Source organism: Botryllus schlosseri, chromosome 10 (genome assembly GCF_051294905.1).
Source record: "Botryllus schlosseri isolate E-star chromosome 10, Bs_hap1, whole genome shotgun sequence".
In the NCBI taxonomy this organism is placed as follows: Eukaryota; Metazoa; Chordata; class Ascidiacea; order Stolidobranchia; family Styelidae; genus Botryllus; species Botryllus schlosseri.
In genome coordinates, this window is record NC_137245.1 from 8,667,091 (window position 1) to 8,693,089 (window position 25,999).

A 25,999-nucleotide genomic window follows, 5' to 3' on the forward strand; every position below is an offset into this window, starting at 1 on the left:
CATATCTAACCGATAGCATATGCTGCGTCTGTTAACTGTGTGGATCTGAATAGACATGGTATATAAAGAAGCTATGCTATCTATATATGCACAGTACACTCAACTACCGACTACTATCACACAGTCTTCCATTGAATAGAACTCCAATTACACTACTCCCGTTATATACGTTATAATGTGCCAACAGAACAGACGCGCATAGGAGATCTCAACATTCTCAACTATCGATAACCTAGTTCTATCCGAGCGGAAGTGTTAGACAGGATAAGCGAAGAGAAGCTAGTATTTAACGGTGCCAATTCGTGCGTGACCGTCTCTCGTGCCCAACTACGCGTGACCGGTAGCTTTATTGCAATCTCAGACAGAGTATAGATAACTAACCTAACTAACCTCCGTAGGTTAGTTATCTATAGACAGCAGTGGTGCCATTCCTAGTGTTTTAACACTAGATCTAGTGTTTTTTCGGTCGTCCTAGTGTTCTAGTGTTTTTTTTCGCAAAATGTCGCTAATCTAGTGTTTTTCTGCAATCGTGCGAACAATGAATATTCTAACGTTAGACTACTAAATTATACGCTAAATTTATCGCTGATAAGGCGATTTAGTCTCTGGCTGTGTTTGTTGTCAATAATTCTATGTGGTGGTGCAATAACAAGCAATTATTACGTAACAGGGTGCGCACTGCGCAGTGTATCCGTACTTATGAGCGAAAGTCTCTGAAAAAATGAAGAGCGATTTCGCTCTGATGCTCTGTCATTTCTTGTTGAACTCAGTCTGCAGACTCGGGCAAGATTTTCATTTGCCGAGGACAGCATACTTGAGTATATTGAATCCTTAACAGCCTATCATAGGGATGGTGTGAACCTCTGAAAGGTTCAGGTTCAGGTTCGTGTGAACGCGAACCTTTTTGAAAGGTTCTGTGTGAACGCGAACGTGAACCTCGTGACGTCATATTGCTAATTCCAACCCAACATTTCAGTGAAGTGATAGCCTATAAGGCTACACGAAACCTATAGCGACCACTCAGGCCACGTAATGCCACAATGCTGAAGTAGCCTACATACTGACGTTTCAAACGTTGCCAAATGTATAAACTGGGGCAATCAAATGATATAATAATCCCATAAAATCAATATCATCCGTCGCTTTGCCAACAATTTCGACGAGGACTTGCGAGGGAATATAAGCTTACGCCAAGGCCAGACCGGATAATGTATTCGGCGTCTGAGTATTGCTACGTTGATGTTGAGCAGAGTATAAAACGGGTTTCTATACTTGCTACCGATATTACCCCATTAACAAGTTTTACAGCAGTAGCATTTAGCCAACACCCCAATCGCACGGATTTGGTTTTTATGATACAATAAACATATGAAATCAAGATTGACCACGTACACGCCTGCTAGATTTTTCTACCTCCGACAACGATATCAATTTAAGTGATTGGTTGAATAAGCATCATTCACTGACTACAGTGACTACACATGTAATGTATTTCGCTCTTGACATTGCGTGATTACGGGTCATAAGCTCACAGCAGAGAGTCACTAAATATTCCCAAACGGAAAACTGGATATTTCGAGCAAACTTTTGTAACGAAGCAAGTAAAATTTTTGAGATTGTCACGGCGCATGCTCGTTTAGTGTTGACTTTATGCTGCCAGCGCTATGCATAGAGTGGCCCGCAGTTGAAATGAAATGCAATAAATTCCAAACAAAGATTTATAATGAAGTGAAAATCGTAATAGATATGAAAAAGGTTCACAGTACAGAACCTACCAAGGTTCGTTTGTGAACGTGAACTTCTATATTTCCGAGGTTCACACTTCACACACAGAACGCGAACGTAAACCTCACGTTCACACCATCCCTACCTATCAACACAAAGAATAGTAAAATCACTCCTTCCTCTAGCTGTGTAATTTTCCTCCGTGATATTATTTGATGAACTTGAAGATATGTCGGAAGAATGGGCTGCTTTGGTAAGATCGCGAAACTAGCTGCAGGTTAGCAGTCAATGCCCTCCACCATAATTTTTGCAAAAATTGAAATCTGCGCACAATGGATTCGGTGAACCAAAATTCCCCTTACTGGGGAAGCTCGTGACGAATCTCTTGGCATTGCCACATTCTACTGCATTCCTGGAAATGAAGTATGTTGCACATGATGGACACCTCCCCATTGTTTGGTTGAAGATGTACGCTAGTGAGCGAGATGCCACACAAAAGATACTTATGTTGGATCGATGGTGTACAATCAAAAGATAATTTTTATGACGCCGTACAATTCGAAAGCGACAATATTGGATTTTTTTTGCGCTATTGAATTCTCTTCATTAATTTTTGTTGAATAATTATGCATTATATCAATTCGTTTCATAAATTTTCGTTGAAAAATCATGCAGTATATCATGCATATGTATCGAATTCAGGTGTGGAACACTTCTTATCTATGTATTTGTACCTTGGTCATCATGATTACTTGGCAACGGCAAATTTGTACTGCAATTTACTAATCTAGTGTTTTTTTCGCCAATCTAGTGTTTTTTCACGACATAATCTTGTGTTTTCCCGGGAACCTAGAGTGGCAACACTGATAGACAGAGCCAAGCACAGTACGTTTCTTTCGAATCGACGGCGTCGTTCGTCTGTGGGTTTCGCTTATGCGTCTTTCCCGGCCCGAGTTGAAGTGTTAACTTAACGCGATCCTATTGTCAATTACAATCAAGTATTAACACTTTATATGTTTTAGAATCCGGTTACATTTCGATTACTTCACCAATCGTATCAACCTAGGAGTCGGGTGTTTACTGTTTACTCAATGGAAACTAGAGTTCTGTATCTCCATTATTCTCATCGGTAGAAGCTGCTTGTATATTCCGACTTGAAAGTGAGATGCATATATATGATTTTACATGTTGTTAATTTATGTCGAATGTAAGGCGGAAATTGGTTTTGGTAATGATGACTTAACGAAAATAATCGAGAGTGGAATCGGTGAGCACTGAGTATTGAGCAATGTTCATAAATTTGATGATTGTACTTTTGATTTGTTTTTATAATCGGTGGCATGACTTCATCTGCTTAAGACACGAATAGACTTTCGTCAGGACACATACAACGCTGACTATTGGGCTTTGAGATTTTATAGGCCGATTCTTATCCCTCACGTTAATTTCTGAAGAGTATAGGCCTAACTGGCCCGTTACTATAGACATCCACACCGGATTGCGTCCTGTGTATCGCGTTGTACCCCGCATGTGTCTTCACTGTCTTGACCGGATGAAACTATATAAAATGACAATTATTACAGTTCTTAATCTCATATTTTTTCAAATCCGTTCCTTCATTTAATAGCTCATAATACAATAAACTGTGCCCGAGGTTGATATGTTCGGTTTCAAAGTGACGATTCAAATAGCCGTCATCAAATGCACATCCATACTGCATTAGCTATACGTCGCCAAAAGAGGTAGGTTTCATTGCATTTTTAATTAATTAGAATACATTTATCTTGAACTTTACGCTCAGATATGCGCAGGGTGATGATAATTAACGAATCCCGGGGCGATTATTTTGGGACTTGTCTAAAATAAGTAAAAAATGGCTAAAGTAATCGCATTATGTCATAAATTATCCAAATCGTCTCCATATCTACATGCTGAGCGGTTTCAACTCCTGTTAGCGCTTAGAATCTCGTGGAAGCGCGCCAAATTGTTAACACGTTTGAATGCGCTAGGAAAGCTAGGAAAAGCAGCTGTGAATAGCAGGATAGTTATCTAGAGTCCCCAGTACATGTCCAGCTCGATTAGAAAGCGCTGCAGTCGCTAATAAAAAAAAAATCGTCGATATCTCTAATCTGAATATGAAGTAAGACTGTGTGTGGTGTTTCTTAGACATCAAGGAAAAGCATGATGAATAACCGCGATGTCGACAACATCTCAGTATGAAGCGACAAGTTGTATGACAAAAGCAGTGTACGTCGAACTTCAATGCTGCCAGCCAACATATGCAACTGCTACTGTTGAACGTTCACTGTCCCTTCGTGGCAAGCTAGTTCGTATAAGGGCATACAGTTCCTAGAACAGAGGTTCCCAATCGGGGGTCTACGAAGCATTTTCAAGGGGTCTGCGAATCCTCTAAATGTGCAACATGATTGGGATAACCTAATTTGTAAATTTCTTAGCTGTATAGAATAGCTACAGGGCAATCAAATGGCAGTTTAGCTTCAGCTGCTATAACTATTGGATTCACACCAACAGAATGGCTGGGATGAAATATCCGTAACTGTGCAGTGTGCAAACTATAACTTTAATTGCTAAAAGGTAGGCCTACTGATACGAACTTATTGCTGTTTATACATGTGTTGTTGGTTTTTTCATAAGCTGTACCAAAGGGATAACCACACCAATTGCCTCTGCCTATCTTTATATGGAAATGGATTTTCATCTCTCATTGATATCAAATCGAACGTACGTCAAGATGAACCAGCATGGCATACTAAAACATGGATGAACACGTGTTTTACGAAATGCGGCTGCAAAATTCGCACTGAAAAGAACTGGAGCCCAATAATATTCGTTTTGAGGTTACACAATTCAATTCAATTCAATTTATTGCTGAAAATTTCATAATTTCAATACACCACAAGACTGCGATACAATAAAAGAAAGAAAGGTGTCGAAACGACGTGGAGTAGGTTTCGAAACAGTAATTGCCCTGCTGATCACACCTGCTGTTTCAAACTGTGGACTCTATGCAGCATACGTCACAGAAAAGGACAGGTAATTATAGACTTGTTGAACAGCTACTGGTATAGTTTCCAGTCAAAAAATCACACCCACGATGCGAGTGCAACACTGCTTTCAAACTGCACCATGGCAAACAACTACACATTACTCGTCAACGGAGGTAGGCCGCACTCCCATATACCAGCCAGTGTGAGTAAGGCAACAATATATTTACACGAAACTGTCGATATTTATGATCCATATGTAGTAGGCCTACACATAAATATTATGATGACCGATATAAATCCTACATTGGATAATAAGATCTGCGGAACCTCTGATAACTTTAAATATAGTTTGGTTGACTTAGTTGAAGTAATTCAAAGACTTTCTTCATATTGCGGTTCGCGATGTTCGTGCATTTCAATTGCCAGTCTCTGTGGTAACACTTAATCTGTCTTGCGTTACAGTGTCAAACCAGGTTTCTTTGACAATTTGCCCGAAGTTTTCGAAGGGGGTCGGGCTCATTTGCAACTGTTTGAATAGTCTCTGTGTCGGTATTAGATCCAGTTTGTTATATTCCACCCAAATAGAATTTGCGATGCACGAAACTTATTTACAAGCACGCGGTTATAAAAAGTTTCATGGCGACAATGACGAGATTTCATCACGAACCACTTCGGAAAGTCGTCGAATCCCCTAAAAACAGACAGCATATTGTGATGGAGTTTAAAGGTCATCTACATCGTCTCGCACAGTGGTTCGCAACCGCCGGTCCGCGGGACGGTGCCTGCCAACTTTGCTAAATATACTACAATTTTATATCTCAAGTGCAGCATGCAATAACTTGGACACTTGTCCATCAGGGAAATTATGCATCCACATTTGGAATGTATTTTTCTGCTGCTCAGAAGACACTCTTGGTGTTGAATATCGTCAATATGCAATTGAATAATGTATTCATATTGCAATAAACTAGAATATTTTTGGCTTCCACTCGTCAGGCGTAATCGACTAATCGCCAGCAACTAGTAAAGAATTCAAAAGAACTTTTTGTATCAACAGCTGTAGGCTATCACCAAACATAACTTAGCGTCAGCCGAAAATATTCGGGTTTATTTCAAGATGAATATATTATTCAATTGAAAACTCTTTAAATTTCGACGGTACATTACCGACATTTCACAGTATAGGCTATAGCAGTGGATCTCAACCTTTTTCACCTCGCGGACCGGTAAAATTTCAAAAAATGTCATGCGGACCGGTGAACTTTCGAAAATTGAAATGAAGCCAAAATGCAAATATGCAACCGATTTTTGCAATTATATGGTGCTAGAGAGTGATTTTTAGAAGGTTTTGATCGTAATAAATTATTATCGTCATGAGTCTGCTGAGTCGAGGTATAATTGCCTTGTCCAGATAAACGTGCTACCGCCGAGAGTCGTTTACAGTCCTTCGCGGCGAAGTTCGTTGGTTTAAACGACCACGCCAACTCGAATAATAGCCTATTCTTCTCTTTGACAATATAGAGAGAAGGCGCGTTTCGGAATCGAACCAAGCACCTTGTCGCGCTACCTTGCTCATTGCTCACTATCACCAGACGCAGACTACTCTGGCAACTACGAATAAAATGCGCTGCACTAAGACACCTTACAGCAGCTATACCGGCCATCTGCAAATCCGGGCCGAAAAAGCACTTCGTCCGCCCACCCCAAAAAACGTTGGTCTTCGGCCGCCCCAGGGCGATGAGCCAGACTTCCGGAGGCTTCGCCCCCAGACCCCACAGTTGGGTGGCTGTTTTTACCTGTACTTGTGAGCACATTCCTTCTACTCAGTGTAAGCAGAGAGTCTGTGTCAGGGGTGGCCAACTTTATTGCATTGCGACTGCTCATGTAGCCTACGGCCGCATTCCAGGGCGTAGTCATAATAAACTGGCTGGACGCCATATACCCATGTTAAACTGTCTACGTGTATTTCCGGTACACTCAGTACTAATCTCTTTAATGACATAGGCTTACTCTACGCACAGAAATGCCGAGTGGTCAGTGGTCATGCCATGGGATTGTCGACAGTCGCGCGAAGCGTGAAATTTTTTTCAGATTCGCTGATGAATTTCGTCCTTAATATTAGTAGTTTTATATGTTACTGATCAGACATTTATCCTTTCTCAACACATGTGATCTGATTCATTGATAGCGTTGATGGAGAGGGTGTTTTCGAAAATTTAGGGCAACTTATAAATGATGATGCATCCTCGGCTGAGCCAATTGTTATTATTAGTCACTTTGTTACATGCTGTTATTTTTTACTCCCATCAGTATTGTCAGTATAGGGAGGAGCACACAATTCCGAGCTGGTATTTTTATATGAGGCGCATCATTTTCCTCTGCTGTTCGCCTCTGTACTGTAGGGATCTGATTGCAAAGGACGCTACTAGGACGCCAATAGCGAAAATTTTCGCTCATTCATAACTGAATCGGTTTTCTCGCTGGCGAGTTTTCGGTACACATTTCTGAGTCCCGTGTTAGCTAAAACTTCATTATGTGCTATTACGCCGTGGCGCGGTAATGGCTGACTCCGAAATGACTATTTCTATAAATCACGGAGAAGGTCACCTAATAAGCAAGACATTTAGTGACGTGAATCGCGCAAAGTGCGAAAAGAAATTGAAAAATGTTGGAAAAGGTTTTTTAAAAAATACGCCATGATATATGTTCACTTGCAAAATAATTTTGGGCCCCTTTTAAGTTCGGCCCTCTCCAATTGGGCGGTTTGGGATGGTCCTGCACAAAACGAATGAATCGAAAACGAATGATCGCGCAAACTGCGCTGTTTAGCGATGAGTCAGCTCGTATCTGTTTTGTACTTGTCGCTCGCATGTCGTTAAAAGACATGTCTTGAACTTCAAGTCAAATCGAACATGTTTCTATCCCCAATCTTACCTCACGAAGTTCTGAATAAGTTTAGAATTTGATGTTTTATTTATGTTACCAATGGGCAAGCCTTCAACATTGCATCTTGAAATTAAGGTATCAAATTGCAATATGTCTGGCGGACCGGCGGGAATGTTGTCGCGGACCGGGACCGGTCCGCGGACCGGCGGTTGGGAACCACTGGGCTATAGCACCGCAACTTCGCCTGGGATGAATTTCGATAGAGCGACGTATAACGCGTGTACTATCAAAAGGTAGAGGCAAGTTTGGTACCGCCAGCAACCTATTCAAATGTATTGATTATTTGACATTTTTAGATAACATATGTACGAAACCAGTGTAAAGAGTTCTACCAAAATGGGTAAAGTCGTCCTGATCGATGTTGATTTGTTTGTTGATGACCTTTAATTACAGCATGCACGCAGCGCAGTTTTTACAATGACCCAGTATTCTACATGGTAGAGCCTACATGAGATGCAGTGTTGTGGTTTACCTCGTCCATTTTCGCCGGAGATGCCGACGAATAAGACACCCGGCAGTAAGCAGACGATTTTTTCGAGTCCACGGAAAACCAGGCACCCGGGAGGACTACGACTTCCATGGCGAACGCACGTTTCAGGATCATCTCGCGAGTGTCTTCCACTTTGTGGATTTTGACCCAAAGAAACATCCCTCCTTCCGGAACGCTCCATTCCGCCAGTCCGCTGAGCCACTTATTTAAACTCGAGATAGCCGCGTCTCGCTGAGCTCTGTAAAAATTCCTAATCGATTCCAAGTGTCGTTCAAATCCGTCCGTGTGCCAGAGATCAAATAACTTGATAGCGAGTACCTGTACACATAAAGAAAATAATGTCTGATCTACAGAATAATTTGATATTGTGGACCAGACCTATTTCATTGCACTTTTTGACATGCTGTGGTTGATCACTAGGCCTAGGCTACTGCACAGGAATGTCATTTTCACTAATGTAGGCCTACGTAGCCTTATGATACATATTTCGGACACTGTCATAGGAGCAATGGAGGTTTCAAGGCTCCTTCAGCGTTTGATGCTGTAATTCTCGTTGAAAAAATAACTCATAGTGCGTTGCAAGGGGATAATAATTTCAGTACTCTAAAAACTTGGTAGTGTTGTCATGGTGGCTATATTATCGTGTAGGAAGGACGCGACAGATAGAATAGAGTTAACAAACCTGACTGACGGTGTTGCAATGTAGCGCGCTCGATTGCTGGTCGTAAACTATTCTTTCCACGAAAGGCTTCGCTCCGGAAACCCAGCCGATACGGAAACCAGGAGAGACAATCTGGAGATAGTACGATTGATGAAATGTTGATGAGTTCGGTTTCTAATTATGTATCGACAGCAATGAGATGGGATGACATGGGACATGCGCCCATTACGAACATTCGTAGTTTCTTTGTAAGAAGCCCACATTATGTTGGCATTGTTCCCTGTGTCGAGATTACGTTATAATATTCCGTTAAGAGCTCCGCAGAATGATTGAGCTACATCAGAAACGATACCATCCGTCAATAGAGCGCGAGCGATATCATATTTTTGAACCTATACCAATAAAACGGATTACTACACCACCTTCGAATAACACCGCGATACATAGGCGCAATTCCAAGACTATAGAGTACATTTATTACACACCCATCGCTATACTTGGACATGAAGTAAACTAAGGCTGTATCTGAACACTTGTGAGCTGTATGAAATATATCAATATTTCCAGTCTATAGAAATTACCGATATGTTGTTACCTCTATGGAAATTACGGATATTTCATTCAAACTGTGATATCCACTCGATATTATGTTTTTTTATTGATGACACATTCTTTGATGTGTTCTGATTTCTTGATATGCTCGAGTTGAAATTGTTATTGTTTTGATATAGGTGTTCGTCTGGACTCCTGTTTTAAGAGAATCCCGTTTGGTAGTACACTTTTAAAGAGTGTTATACTTGCCACGACTGGCTTGAACAGATCGCGACAAGGAAAGGGTAAGTAAACGACGAAAACTGGGATTCAACTCTGCGTGGAACAATGAATTTTATTTCGCAGAGATTTTAAAACAACACCAATGATAGGTTAATCTGTATTTCAGAAATGTATATCCATCTGGTCCACCTGATCTTAGGGAAAAAACCTTGCTAGCTGGTGCAAAGCCCAGCTATCCGCGTTTCGCGGCATAACGTTACGGAGGCATTGCTCAAAATTGCTTGGAATATCGCTGAAGCCAAGAAGTCAGTTAGAGAAGGTGGAATTTTAAGAAAGAATGTGCTAATTCGCTGCATTTAGCACCAAGGACAACATCACCGGACAAATGTCGAATTAAGTTACATTTGTCTCATGCGACCGTGACGCAAAGAGTAGCAGCAATGTCAGTTGATCTTTTATCGCAGTTTCTGAAACATGTTGCCGCGCAGGCCACTCTGGCCTTGGCATTGGACGAATCCACCGACTCGCCCACAGATATTGCATAGCTAATAATCTGGTACGACTGGTAAATACAGTCAATATAATATAGCCTGCCGATAGATTGTAATAATGTTTTGCGGCCCCGGTCTCTTTTGACGTCAAAATGCGGCCCGTTATAAATGGGAAGTTGAGAACCCCTCCACATAGGGTGATCATATTAAGAGGACAGTTCTTACCAGTGACAAAAGATGTAGTAGCATTCATTAAGACAGGTAATTTGGAAATCTTACAGCTAATATTGATTGGTTGACTAAAAAGTGTCATTTTTCGATTGGACTGCCGAAAGACCAGTCCCGACGTATTATCGATAAGAGCTGCCTATTTTCTATCTTGCTGTCGAAATCCAGATTTCACATCTATTATGACTATTTTAGTTGTCTCTGTACGCTAAAAGCTTTAAAAGAGGACGAATGGCAAAAAAGTAGACATTTGGGGTTCCTCAAAAGACATTTTGGATTTATTGAAAAAATGAGGACAAATCCTCCGAAAGGAGGGCATTTTTTAATTATATACAACCCTTATACTATGATCTAGAAATCAATATTGTACGTGGTATGCAAACTCATGCACATGATATGTCTATATTATATATGAACGCCTATCTGATGTGTTTGATTTCAGAGCTAAGAATCAATGGAGTATGCGTTGGAATACCCACATCGCTGGTTGATCTGCCTCCTGTGGACACCGTCTTAAACCAATTATTTTTCAAATAATCTCGTCTCTTCATATTCGTAACGAATCAAACCGAATATTAGTCAGTCAACGCAACAGAGCTCTCGACTGAGAGTCACCTGGAACACGTTGTGTGGCACGAGAAACACGAATTTGCGTATACTATATGATGCGTTACATAAATACCCAGTATCCCAGAGGAATAGGACATAGTATATCTTTGTGCGTGATGCTTTGCGGCATACACACCGATTCATATTATACATATACACGATCTGTGCATACAGGTTATACTTACCATGAGTGCACTTTCACCGTGCGCATATGCCGCTGGACAAGGACGGTGCAGATATAGCTTTGTTAGGTTTTCTAATTCTTGTACCACCCGCTCGATGCTATCCCGGTAATGCTCAGCACCAAGCGGGAAAGTCATGGGTACCAGTGTTACTAATCTGGTCTTTGGTCTGACCCAGTCGGGAAGCGAACCCACGAAACACCGACCAAGAAAAAGCGGGACACTCCACCTTTACGCTATCTTGTCGGAAGCCACCAACAAAGTATTAACGATGGATTACGATCTTTTCTGACATATAGCACATATTTTATCAGTCGCAGACAACAGTTATAACCAACCTTCGACATGGAATCGCATCGGATCACCCTACCATCCGTGTCCATCGACTGATAGCTTGGCGCCAACTTCTAAACATGAATGCTCAATTTGATCAGTTCTGCTGACAATATGAAAATGCATGGCTACAAACCGCATTGAATTGCAGAAAAAAGTACGGATCGTCTTCAATAATAACCAGGTTGTAAGTTCGGGCGATCTAGAAGGAGGTAAACAAAAACTCAGGATTTCTGATTTAATGATCGTGGATGAATCCTGATACTTCGTAAATTCTCTTCTTTCGTTCCATCGAAGTCGACGCTCCTGTCGGATTAGCGCAGTTAGGTACAGTGTACAGAACTTTGGGGATTCCCGAATCCGCATCCAACGCGTCTTTCGGGTTCCACCTGCTTAGCACTTTGAGCAAACTGTCTGGATTTAGACCAAGCGCGTCCGTCTCGACGCCGATAATCTTTATAGGCAGCGGACGAAGCTTTAAAACAGAGTTTCCAACGTTTTAGTAGATACCCGTCTAAAGCAACAGCAGCTACTTCGAAGGTTCTGCATATCATCAGAGACGCTCAAAGTAGTCAGAGTATAGCTACTCAAGTAGAACTAGCGGTCTGAATTTATACTCAATTGCAAGTAGACGTAGCGATTCCCAAGACGCCTATAACTATACTTCAAGTACGGACGTAGATTTATAATGCGTAAAAAGTATTCTGGTAAAGGTTCGAAAAGAAGATTAGGAAGAGGGCTTACATATTTTGCAAGTCATTAGGAGGTGATATTTTCCGGAATTGCAAGCTGGATATTGGCAACTAACGCAAAATGACAGATTACGCTAAAAATAGATATAACCCTCGAATCGCGATACTGTGGCCACGAATGACAATCTCAGTGATCAATTTGATGTATACTCATTCCAAAACTACTTCAAAATTTTTAAAATCGAAATAGCTGAACGAAAATTGTTTTCCTAAAATCTATTCAAGTTGAAGGGGAAGTAGTCTGAAGTATACATGCTAAGTGTACTGAAGTATACATGCTAAAAACATTCACTTGCGCAAGTAGTGTAAGTATAGGGAAAACCTGCTTGGGTACCCCGAAAAAGTATTCACTTCGTTACTGACCACCTCCGTGAATATCAAAGGCGCTCACAAAAGATATGACGCCCGTATAAGTTGGATCCTCCACAAGCACGTGATCTCCGGGCGACAGGAGCGACGTCAGAACTTTTGACAATCCATTCATGCAGCCGGGTGTCACGCATATGTCGAAGTTGTCAGTCTTCATCAGCGGGGGGTCGTGATACTTGAGGTGTAGATTCGCCAGCCACGAGCGGAGCTCCGAAATCCTGGAGGTAAAGTGCGCATGACAATATTGTTCAATCTACACCGCAACATAAACATACCCGGACGTTTCGGAATATTGCAACGCCCTCGACAACTCGCTTCCATCCAACGTGAATTTGCTGCCATCCTTCGCTTCGACTTGTATAGATTTGTACGGAAAAGTTGTGGGATTTGGCTTCCCCGCGCCCAGTGATATCAGAGTAGGCGGGCCGGAAAGAACGTAAGAAGCGGTTTCTCTGTACACAAATCCGACGGGAGAGGGAGAGAGAGGCAGAGAGAAAGAGTTTTAATGGATGGAATTGCAATAATACAAGGCGCAGCGACATGATCATTGCGGACTCCCGCGGATCACACAGTCGGTTGCGTTGATGGATTACAAATAAAGCGTATACTACATTGATTAATGAGTCGAGTCTGGCCTTATGAATATATTAAACACAGGTCGAACAATGAGAAGAGCATTAACAGAGTAATAGGCAACTATGATAAAAAAAATACCGAAAGAACTAAATATAATCAATGCAAGAGAAAAACAGGAGATGAAAACCTTTACAGAGCTGTTAGTTCAAAGACTGAAGAACAAGTTGGCAACGTGAGATTATACAATTGTATAAACGGCAATTCCAATACAAAGCAGTAGGTGATATATCCTAACTTCAATATGACAGAAGTATATGGGATTTAAACTCGCGACAAATAGGCTGAAAAATGCAATTTGTAGAAGGTTATTATTGGAATGGCGTTCCCTATTTTTGGACCATAGTGTGTGATTGATCAGTGGCACATCTATTCGTGACATGTGAAATATATAATGTTTTGGAAGTGGAAGATCTGTTGCCGTGAACATTTCCGTAAAGAAGTAATGACAGTGGCGGCTCGTGACAATATCGGGTGGTGGGGCAAGGGCCGCAAGCGACTTGTTATCAATATGACGTCACAGTAGCGTTTTTCAACGTTCATGATGGTCACATGAATTTCCCGTAAACAATGATTTTTAACGTAGGTCCCGCGAGAGGTTTGCCGGTGGCGTGACTTGAAGTGCGGTAACAAATGTTTTATTCATTGTTTTTTATTCAAATGATTATTTTACAAAATGTGCGCGAACTAAGAATCGTTCCCATGCCACGAATCAATCATCAGGGTATCCTTAGTAGCATGCGTTATGATTTCGTGGTAGAGATTACGCAAGCGCCGAGTAAGACTATACCAAAAAATACACAGACCAACTACCTACAAAGAGCATTCGCATGACACCTTGTGGTGTTTTAATCGTTCCATGCTCAGCAATTCTGTAAAGTGCTGCAGCGCCTCCGACCCGATTTGTATATGGTAGGATTCTCGTCCCGAAAGCGAGTCAAATCGATTTGCCCTCGTTTTTCTAAGCCCGTCCGAAAGTGTTTGGTACACGATCCTGATGCGTTACGACCAGGGGATAGGCAATCAAAGCGGTGGCACCCATAAACGTAAAACATTATAAAAAGCCAGCTGTTATCCATGGAAGATTAATTACGAGTCTGCATGCCATCATTCAAGCAGGAATCCAAGCATTGTGTTAAATTGAAATGCGAGCACATATCGCATTAAACAATTTCATGAATAAATTATTTCATCTTGATGAATTTTTTACTTTTTTTCCATAGCCATAACAAAATATATCGGTAAATTAACTGTCAGTGTGCCTCGAGTAATAAGGATGAAAACCACTCACTTTTCCTTAGCCATAGACATGGTTGAGTTACCTGGGCTCACTTGATTGAAATTATTCGGAAAGAACATGATGTGTACAGTCGTCCGCCCACCAGCATTAATTTATGTCTTGTATAAGTATTGTGCGCGACGTGATTTCTTATTAGCAAAATGTTCAATAACGAGTTTATTGAAATCTGGAATTCCCAGAACCACGTCGTTGTGAATCGAGAGAACAGCCAACGCATTAAGCCTATCTTGGCCCATCCTGTTTCTGAGAAAGGTCTTGATACGTTTCAATGTGCTGAAACTGCGCTCGGATTCCGCGGATGAAATCGGGGTGGTCAAAATGATATTCAGAAAGCTAGTTACTGTAGCAAAGTTGATCGAAAGCGAATTTTCAACTAGGAATTTTGAAAGTTCACTAGTGGTTTTAACTTCCGAAAAGGATGTATTAGAATACAAACAAGTCAACTCGCTCTCCAGCCGAGCAATGTCGATCATCGGGTAATAACGAGGCACGCTGCGCAGTAGTCCAGAAGGAAAATGAATTTTGTAGGCAGGGAAATTTCTCGGATTTAACAGGGCGAAAGTAAATTTAATGGCATCAATCACCCGAGAGAGAACATGCCTATTCTTATCTACAAGCTCATCGTTCTTGCAGACTGATACGCGATAACTTTCATTGAGCTGCGACATTACATTTACTCTGCCAAACAATTTATATTTAACTGCACTAGCCATGTGCACTTGGGATTATTGGTGCGCTTTCACACGCTCTGACAAATGCTTCAGATAGCGATAACCAATTTTGTTCCAACAAGAGCCACTGCTTCCGGTACCGGCACTGTCGAATAAAAGACAGTAAAAGCAAAACAAGGCGTTTTTATCCTCGCTATAAGTAAGCCATTCATTTTTATCGAAATGCGCTGAAGAAAAGGCACGAGTGCGTTTTCCTCCGGCGTACGATTGGACCAATGGGCAATTTCTAGGCTGATACGGACCTAGTCGCTTTACCTCTAATTTTTGCTCTAAAGGCAGCTGGCTAAACGGCGTACGGAGCAAAGATTCAACACGATTCATGTTCGCACTTGACCTGACTACTTATCTGCAGAAATGGAAATGACTATAAATCGAGAGATTGCGTATGCCTTACTGGAAAGGTCAACGAGTTCGGACACATACGCAATTGTTATCTCATAGATTGGACAAGGAAATGTCATATTGAATCCAAAACATCATTCTGAAGAACTACGGATAGCATCCTCGGAAATTCGGTCCCGGTATAGCTTGGGAGATTTTGACCTTGAGGCTGGAGATTGTCACACGACACATACGGCTTACGGTCTATAGTGTCTACTGTCTATATGTCTGCTGCAAAATCGCCTTCGGAAAATATATTACCGAATAAATACGTGGATGAAAGCCGAAAACTTGGTACACTGTTACATGAAATCATCGAGAAGTAGCCTCATGACCGTTTTCGGTATGGTACACTGTCAAAATTAATACGAATTGATCAACGCCGAATTTTGCGTAAAATTTACTGAGGAATAGGCTGATCAAGCGATAAGCTGTTAGCCGCCATCGAAAACGAAACAGCTATCGCGCTTGACAGGGGTTGTAATTGTGAGCAAATGGCCCGAAGGCCACCATTCCACGGTGAAATTGACATTGGAGAATATAAAATAAAACTAAATATTTGAATGCAAACCGAGGATGTTAGTAAACTGTTTCATGATATCATCATCTCATCACCTATCTCAGTATGGAACACAGATACACCAGCTTTTGCGTGAAATCCGCAATGCGTTAGGTAGGCTAAGTGTCAGATCAGCGCACATCTCTACCATACTCGAACTTGATAACGAAATTGCTGCCCTAATCATTGAGTGCCAACCTTGAGACTTGGCACAGCGTTCGATACTAAAATCAAGACATACCATGTAAAAGCTCATGACGGATCTAGCTAAGGAGCATCGTTAAAATTAATGGAGACCAATACCGGCTTCGCGTGAAATATGTTTGCGATACATGACGGATCAGCACACACTCGACTTTGGAAACGGAATTACTACCCTAAACTTTGAGTAGAAACCCTGAAACTTAGGACAGTGTTAAATACCACCATCACGACATGACATACCAAGTTTCAAGAATTATCATGGTGTGAAACACCATCAAAATCGACCTATACCAGCAAAGGTCGACTCAACGCATATCACGGTATCCGAGTTCAGACATAGATACGATTGTTACATCACACCTAAGGGGCGACAGGCATATATGCCCCGGTTGCTCGGCCATTTTACGAATAGGAGAGAGTATATCACCGTTTCTTAATTGTGCGCGGCTTTGAGAGAATAGATAGTGAAAGCTTGTTATGAGCGCTACCGGGGCAAGCCCCGGCTAGGCATTCACAAAGCGAAAACACAGAAGAGAATTCGATTTTCGCAGAGACGTCGCTATGTATGGGCATTTGCAAGCGAAAGCACAAGAAGAACGCGGGTTTCGCTGTGATCTCGGTATATATTGAGCGCTGTGCGTCTATAAATGGTTAAATTGTTATTGAACAGAATTTTAGGTGGGGCAATGCCCCAGTTGCCCTATAGGACGAGCCGCCACTGAGTAATGAAGTGATGACATGCATAGTTTTTTTTTTCCGATAACGTGAGAACTTCGCCGACTTGCACAGGCGTAGTTATACAAGTGGTTAGAAGATCGTACCAGTACCTATCTGTAACGTCATTGGTATTTGGCGTTAGTGACCAAGATGAATCTTCCAAATCTGAAAGTGTAGCCAGCTCCGAGTAACTACTGAAATCACGCCACCCGTCGAATAAATATACTTTTGAGCTCCTTACTTGATATCAGTGTTCAGGCCATTCAATTTCTGCTTATAGTTGAAGCAGTTTTGACATGACTTGGAAATTGCTACTTGTAATTGCAGCAGAGTATAAATAAACTGACGACATTACTTTTACTTGACTAGAAACCCTGAGTATACTTTGGCCACTTATGACAGAATGTATTTCTGCGAGATTGGAAATGTGAACAGTTGGTTTGATTACAGCGCCGAACGAAGTGCAGTACAGCGTTAACTTTGAATCATGACAATACCTCATAGGATTCGGCTTCCTCGCCTTGCTGATTGCGCTGATGAACCTGCAAACGTAATATCGTTCTCACGTCACGTTACGTGGATGGCTTTTGCCATCAAATGCACCAATGCATCATCGCTGAGCGCGAAAACCAGTCGGTTCGCACCAGTTGAATCATGGAACTGTCTCACGAAGTTTTATGAGATCAGCAAAAAGGTTTGCATCGCACTGTAAAAATTCTAAAACGCCTTGGCTGTCCTCCCGAGTTCTTGAAATTGACCGTCTCATTAACCGAGATTCAGCGAGCTGGTCAGGTGAGTGCTATTGCACCGTCGTCTATTTATGTCGGTGAAACTGAGCTTGTATGCGTGCAAATAAAAACAATAATCAGTTGATTTCTTGAAAAATCGGACTGTTTGAAACAGAACCGCATGTAAAATTTAACTTTTGCGATAGAATCAGCTGACAAGAAATATGGATTACACCACTGGCGAAATCTGACACATAGCTGTCAGTAATCCTAACCTTACAGATTATTTCTGACCTGTTATAATCCATGGCACACTGCGTCCTTCAGAATACGGTGGTGTTAGGCGAACTTAGTATTGAAACGCCGGGTAGGCTACTATAGTGACTTCTCCACAACGCACTCACCAAGACCGACAGAGTCTCAGAGACAGTATACGCGATATGTTTTGATTCTATAATGTATCGAAGTGTGCAATAAATTCAAGGAGAATTACCTACTTAAACGTTAATGCGCTGAAATCATCTCGAGACCTCGCACAAGTATGCCCGAATAATATTCGACGCAAGTTTACAAGTGATGACACCGACGCGTATACAATGCAAGGCGATTCGCCATCAAATACCGGAAAATTTAAGAAAAACTTTATTTATTGGCTTGGGCGAATCAATCGAATTTCCCGATGAATAAAGGTCTCACAACACTGTGAGGTATTGTGTGTAACGCCAGTACTACACAAAAGAATACCTGCGTCTTGAAAGACCTCGTCCTTACTCTATTTTGCGTGCTAAAATGCACAATGAACCTGAACACATTGTATATTACGTGCGTTGATTGCACTAAGTGGTGGCTCTTGGGGTGGGCGAGGTGGGCGAGATGGGCGGTCGCCCGGAGTTCCCCTGCTCGAAAGGCCCCCTCTTTGGTTTCAGCGATTTTTTAGGGTTCTGGCGAATAGACGTGGAAATCCGTGTGCCAACCAAGAAAATGATTCCGTTCAAATGGGTCAATCATCAAATCTCTGCATTTGTTAGAAAAGTCCTATAGCCCGATAGTCATCAAGTCTCTGCACGCGGTAAAGCTACGTAGTTTTGATGTAGGCCTAGTGTATCCTTGTAACCATGCAATAATAGATATGGCCTAATGCAGTGCCTGGCTCAATCCTTGACGTGGTGTGCTGGCTTATTAGTAATGTCAGCCGATATCTTTTCAGATTAATATGATCTATTGAGCCTGCAGCAGTTGTATCGCTATTCTATGTAGGCCTGCTTCGAAACCATGTTACGGTGTTGTATACACATCACGTAGCACCGTTCCATATGGCGTACTAATATTAAGTTAGTATGCGAATGGGAGTCTGGGGCAATGTTCCCTCTAATTCTTCACGAGTCTGTGCAAATACGCCAACTCACTGCGCAGGCCCTTGGACAACAGTGCGCAACCAGCCCCCCCCATAGGGTTATAAACCGAACTTCTGGGGGGTTCGCCCCCCAGACCCCCCTCAGCCTTCACGCTTTTCACCGCTACCAATCATCTTTATCTGGTCTTCGTTTAGTGGCTAAACGCGCGAGGCGCGAAGTTTTCTATCATTCATGATCAAATCGGTCAATATCATCGGGAATTGCATATTTTGCTATCAATTTTAATCCTGTCTTTGCTCACGTAATCACATTTACAGGTAAAGCTGATCGAGTCAGATGTGTTGAAAAAAGTAGGACCCCTAAATATAATCAAACATCTTCGGGCGTACCCGTTGGTATAATGACTTCCTTACATCATGCTATTTCGTGACCTCCTATCTGCTATGCCAAAAGATATTGAAATCTGGACATAAGTCACTTTGATTCCACTGCGACGATATGGTGACATACTATGGATTACTACAAGACAGACATACACGCACGAGAACGCACTTGAAATCAATACATGCGATCGATGTAGGCCTATCGCGTTAAAAGACTGATGTGATGTCTTAATACCGGCAATGCGCTCATTACTATCAAGACATGCAGTCAGATATAATGATACGAATATTCAAGTCTGATTGAAGCAAGAACAAGATCAGCGTATGACCTTATCGACAGAAGATACGCGTTCAAACGGAGCGAATAAAATCACAAATGTGTGCTGCTGAGAAGCTGATCTAATGCAACGCCCTACAGTGCATATAGTTGCTACATTTCCCGATCAACGTTTACAAAGGGATGGATTTTTTCAACAGTATTGGTGCTTGTACTTGCATATGCTGCATATTATCCTATATCACCATACGTGATCAGATTCGCCTGATGGAAGTGATGACGTCGAAAATTCGCGGCATGTAATTGTACAGTAAATCTTACACAATATTCATGACACGCGGAGAAGACTATTCGTTAGTTTCTCGCAGTTAACTTCTAGCTAGCCCATTGTTATTTATAATTTTGTTAAACCACGTTATTTCGCCATTCCCACAAAGGATTGCGCTATTGATATGATATCAGTATCGCTCACGCGTACGATACCATAGTAAAAGAAAAATCTCTTACGTGAGTTGCACACGATTGCAAATTCTCATTGCTTCGCGGAGCGCAATATTCGCCTTTTCGGGCCGCACTTGTAGGCCTACCTCGGTTTCAGACGATACCACTATTTACCCGTGGCAATCTTCCCTCTCATTTTCTCGAGTCAGAGCGCCTGTGCGGTGCCTTGGACAAGAGTGCGCATGCGCAACGATTAAAAAAAGTCATCACTTCGGATTTTTTGTGCGCAGCCTAGATTTTCTGTGCGCAGAGACCGTTTCAGCACTGCGCATTTGCGCACGTGCGCAGCTTAGAGGGAAAATTGGTCTGGGGTCAAGATGCGATTATACATACTTATAAGGGGTCCTCCTGAAGTCCCCCCACCAATCGTAGGACCGCCACTGATTGCACGCGCCATCTCTTTAAATTGGATCGAGTTTTAGAAGTGAACACACATAATTGACTCGCATAAGTCCGTTACCATTATGTTATTGATATAGCTGTGGACAGACCACAGATGAGACAATTCAGAGTACTACCTGCAATGTGAGGATTCTCTTGAGTTGCCTTTGATCTAATTCAGTGTTCTAAGCCTTTACCAGCCAGACGAGCCCTTACGCTAATCCGCATGTCATCGGCGAACCCCAAATTTTTGCCTATAGTCACAAAAACAAAAATCGATCAAATGACACATATAATACTTTAATATAGAATAACGGTTCAAAAATGAAATGTGCATCAACAACAGTGCTAAAAGAACAAAACCATTAAAACTTTATTTTAACACAAAACAATATGATTAGAATGAATATTTATTGCTGAAAGTGTCCGGTGTGGTCAATAACCATACTGACCAAAGTCGATATGAAAGGGGTGATTCGATTCATTTACGACTCGAAGTGATTTCGAGCCAACTATACGCATTGCCGACTGCCCGAGTGCCCGTGCCTTGAAACGATCATCGTCTCCGCTTAGTGGCGCTAGGTAAATGGTAAACATCACAGATCGCATGCGTCAGAAAATATTCTGTAAGTGAGGCATCGCAATCGTCGTACTTGTAAAAACAATTGGATTTTCAAAATGCCCTACTTGAACTAGAACCAGAACAAACCACTTTTTATAACTCGCAACTATAGAACTAGAACTAGAACTAAAAATGAGGTCGGCTCGAAAAGTCTTACCCAAGTGTTGGAGGTTTATCGACGCTCCTCCTCATCATATAATCCGTGTAAGTGGTGTCTTATAAAAGCCTAGAAGTGGGCCGTGCTACAAGTCGGCAGCTACGGATTAGAAATTACGAAAATTGGTCAGGTGTAAATGACCATAGTCGACAAACAGAACTAAAGACCTTTAAAAATCTGTAACTAACTAAATAAAATTCAACTAATTATAGATTCAACAGGGATATATAGAGTTCTGTATATCCCTGAGATTCAATTCCGAAGCAGCTCATTAATTTTGGTTTTGTCAAAACCGGAGTCTGTTTACCACATGAACACCAGTACAACTTTTGAAATGGGAGGGCTTTAGACCAGCAAAACGCACTCCCTTTTACGCCAGTGTTAGTGGTGATAACTCGAAGGTAACAATGGCTGCGAGATCATCACACAACAGAACCCCTGTATCACGATTTAGCCTACGCCAAACAACGACACGGGTTCTCTAGTTGTTCGGCATTATATTGCGCAAATAGTATTAGAACTAAAACTACTAAGAACAAAACATTATGTGACCGTCAACTAACTACATTGGCAGTTTGCTCAAGTCTGGCAACCATTAGATTGTCTTCGAATATGTGGCCAAGGCTCAAGTATGGCCTGGGGAAGCCACATAGATGTAATCGTGAGAAATCGAGATTGGGCTATTTTCCATGTAATCGCTATCGCAATCGATTAATAATTATATTGATGTAGTAATCGCTCCGTGTCTTTGATGCGATGATTGTATTGGTAAGAGGTAGAGATGGTGTGAACGTGAGGTTCACGTTCGCGTTCTATGTGTGAACCTCAGAAATTTAGAGGTTCACGTTCACAAACGAACCTTGATAGGTTCTGCACTGTGAACCTTTTTCTTATGTTACAATATTGACTTCAATATCATATCTTTGGTAGAAATTTATTGCATTTCAATTGCGGGCCACTCTATGCATGGTGCTGGCAGCATAAAAAATAAACTCTAAACGACCATACACCTTGACAATCTCAAAAATTTTACTTGCTTTGTTACTAAAGTTTGCTCGAAATATCAAGCTTTCCGTTTGTGAATATTTAGTGACTCTCTGCTTTGAGCTTGACCCGCAATCACACAACATCAAGAGCAAATACACTATATGCATGCAGTCAGTGAATGATGCTTATTCAACCAATCAATGAACTTGATATCGTTATCTGATAAGACAAAAAATCCAGCAAGAGTACGGTGCCAATCTTCATATGTTCATTGTATCATAAAAACCAAATCCGTGCGACTGGGGTGTTGGCTACTGCTGTATAACTTGTTATTGGAGTAATATTGGTAGCAAGTGTAGAAACCCGTTTTACACTCTGCTCAATATCAACGTAGCAATACTCAGACGCCGAATACGTTGTCCGGTCTGACCTTGACCGTTAAGGCGTAAGCTTATATTCCCTTGCAAGTCCTCGTCGAAATTGTTGGCAAAGCGACGGAAGATATTGGTTTTATGGGGTTATTATATCATTTGATTGCCCCGGTTGATACATTTGGCGAAGTTTAAAACGTCAAAATGTATTTCAGCATTGCTAGGTATCGTGCACATAAATATAGGCAACCACTTTACTGAAATGTAGGGTTGGAATTATCAATATGACGTCACGAGGTTCACGTTCGTGTTCACACAGAACCTTTCAAAAAGGTTCGCGTTCACACGAACCAGAACCTTTCAGAGGTTCACACCATCCCTAGTAAGAGGACAATACATGCAATGACATTGGATATGCAATTCGCTGTGTTGAGATCAATTCTAAACTTGTATATAGTGGTCACTGCTCACACTTCACAGGAATGACGGATCGCTATGATCTTGAGTCCTTCGCTTCAAGTCCATGTTCGGTATGCAAAGCTTGGTAATTTAGCAGTTCAATTTGCATCTATATATTATGCAACTAGGTTATTTATTGATTTCATATTGCATTAACTAGTATGTTACCATGGCTACTGTCTTTGACATATATTTGTTTTTATTATTTTCTTCTATGTTGCAGACTGTCCACTGTTATATATATATTGAATTATTAAACTCGATTACTTCACTGTCATGGAGGTGACAAGTAACAAGTCTTATCGGTCATATCGTCACCTCCAGTGAAGTTTTATGTTTGACGAAACACTAAATGTCTGTCTGTCTGCTTGTCATTAAAAAATGTTTTGTGAAATATCAGAATTTTTTCGTAATGCCAACATTTTTGATCGAAGTCTTTTAAATTTTACCTCCTCATCACTCGCTGTATCACGGTGGCGGCAAAAAACGTTATTAATTAAAAAAATATATTAAATCTTGTCGCGGAAGAAATCATATACTATATATGCTTTGAGTAAAATATCACGAAACACGGTTGCGTGAATTGGTTCGTTTTCATCACTTCTATACCAGCGCGCTTAGTTCGCAAACGGGCTGCAATGCGAGATGATGAACTTATCATCTCGCGCTGTATTGGAGGTGGATCTCCATAATGTAACCACAAATGATATTTGGGACAGAGAGCGAAAGAGTTTTTATTTTCAAATGATGTAAAATTGTTTTTGGACTCTAACGAGTCTCATGGGCGGCGTATAATCATGGGTGGTACCATTCAGGGCTTTGGATCCGGATCCGGAGCCCCGGAGCCGTGCATTTTCACCGGAGTTAGAGCCGGAACTTGAGCTATGCATAAAATTCATTCGCATCCGGAGCCGGAGTCGGAGCCCGTTATTTGAGGAGTAGCTTCGGCTCCGACGTATTTCATAAGATGCTAATGCGACAACCATATCTGCTGATTTCACATAATTTAACAGCAGGCATTCACGAAATTAAGAATCTTTGCCTCTTTGGCGCTACCTTTTCCGACTAACCATGTTCCTGTGGATTTAACAACAGAGCAGTCATATGTTCAATATTCAATTTTTATATATGAGCGCCGAACCTCGGTATGTTAGATATGCCTGTGAATAGTGTGGGTATTCGGCATACTCGCAATTTCATCATCAGCACAACTTTGTTGGCCAATTGTGCGGTTAGAAAATAATGGTCACTAACTCACTATCTATCACGCGAAATCGGACGGAGGATAAAAACGTGATTTCGATGCACATGTCGATATGACGAGCACACGCCGAGAAATTTCATCTCATCCTGCTATGAATCGGATGAGCAAATACTTGTTCTTTCGTGATAGTTTATTAATCGGGGTGCGAAATTGGACAGTTTTATTGAGTATGTGCTGTGCAACTATGCATGTGAATTGGAATTCATTACTGCGCATGATCTGCATTCATTCCAGTAATGATTTTCGAGCGTAAATAGGGGATGACAGAAGAGGAGACCAAAACGCCGTTACACTTAGCAAACACTTGTCGCGGTGCAAGCTACTCAATGCGATGTCAGAACCCCATGGAGTTGGAGACAAATTATTGATTTGATACGCGACTTCAAATTGGTAATCGCCTGTTTTCTGCATTCATTCTTGATGTCTGTCTGATACTCTAGTATTCCCGAATTATCACTCACAGTGACTTGTAAATGTGTATAGTTTAATTCGTTGCGGGGACGGCGCAATGTGCATGGCACAGTGTTTTATTAAATTGCAATATTATTGAAACATCATATTCTCCGTGGTACCAATTCGGATTTTATTCGATTCGTTTCGAGGGAAAATATTATATTCCTATAAACTTGAATGACATCAGATGGACTGGTAACGAGTATGGCTGGGCAAAATCGAGTACCTGAGTGATTGGATTCTGAGTCACATATTATGCTCCGAGTCGAGTATTCTAGTATCACTGATTATGACGTAATATAAGTATACATGGTGTCAAGGTTGAAATATGTACCTTTTATGATAACACAAAAAATATAATGCCGGTTATTCATCACAATTACTTATACCTTGGTATTATGTCGACCCTACCGATTTCATTGCACTTTGTGACAATGTTGTGGGAGGATCATGACTTCGGAAATGTGTTATTTCCAGTAACGTTCGTAGCTTTGTTCTATGTTTCGTATTCTGCGATACGGCCAATCAAGGTTTCAAGTCTTCCGCAGTGGAAATTAGTATCAAAACCATAATTCTCGTCGATAAAATAACTTTCAGTGGCGAAGAGCGTACCATTTCAGTAATCGAAAAAATCATAGTTTGCTACTCGACTCGAATCATTAACATAATTACTCGATTCAGATTCGAGTACTCGAATCATTATGCCCAGCCCTAGTAACGAGTGCACCAATGTCGAGCGTCAAACCATTGGCTATTTGGTACAAATCGGATTTCTATAGAGTATAGATCAGGTCGTGACATGCGCCCATATTGCCCATATTGCTCTTACTGCAGTTACAGTTGAATATTACTAGCACATTTGAATATTGAATTCAGCTGCATGGCTTAATGTTAACGAGGACAGTGCCAGTGGTAAAACGCCGCATCAGAATTTTAATGCTGTACAGAGCAATGGCACGGAGCAAAGT

General features: G+C 41.4%; 1 protein-coding gene across 1 annotated transcript; it reads right to left on the reverse strand.

The window, feature by feature from the left end:
* Window positions 1-4,592: 4,592 nt before the first annotated feature.
* On the reverse strand, window positions 4,593-18,273 carry LOC145448575 (kynurenine/alpha-aminoadipate aminotransferase, mitochondrial-like). Its single transcript, XM_080326988.1, has 10 exons — window positions 18,116-18,273; window positions 17,591-17,635; window positions 12,844-13,020; window positions 12,591-12,786; window positions 11,713-11,922; window positions 11,584-11,649; window positions 11,453-11,521; window positions 8,852-8,962; window positions 8,152-8,487; window positions 4,593-5,424 (listed from the first exon to the last, which is right to left on the reverse strand). The coding sequence occupies exons 1-10, from the start codon at window positions 18,127-18,129 to the stop codon at window positions 5,368-5,370; spliced, it is 1,281 nt and encodes a 426-aa protein (XP_080183114.1). The 5' UTR covers window positions 18,130-18,273; the 3' UTR covers window positions 4,593-5,367.
* Between the last annotated feature and the right edge of the window lie 7,726 nt (window positions 18,274-25,999).

Bases quoted from the DNA above. Each gene is read 5' to 3' on its own strand.
- LOC145448575 (XM_080326988.1), bottom strand. The intron at 12,787-12,843 runs GTATGTTTATGT...CTTTACCTCCAG, and splicing joins CAATATTCCGAAACGTCCGG to GATTTCGGAGCTCCGCTCGT. The intron at 8,488-8,851 runs GTTTGTTAACTC...TTATGTGTACAG, and splicing joins ATTGCAACACCGTCAGTCAG to GTACTCGCTATCAAGTTATT.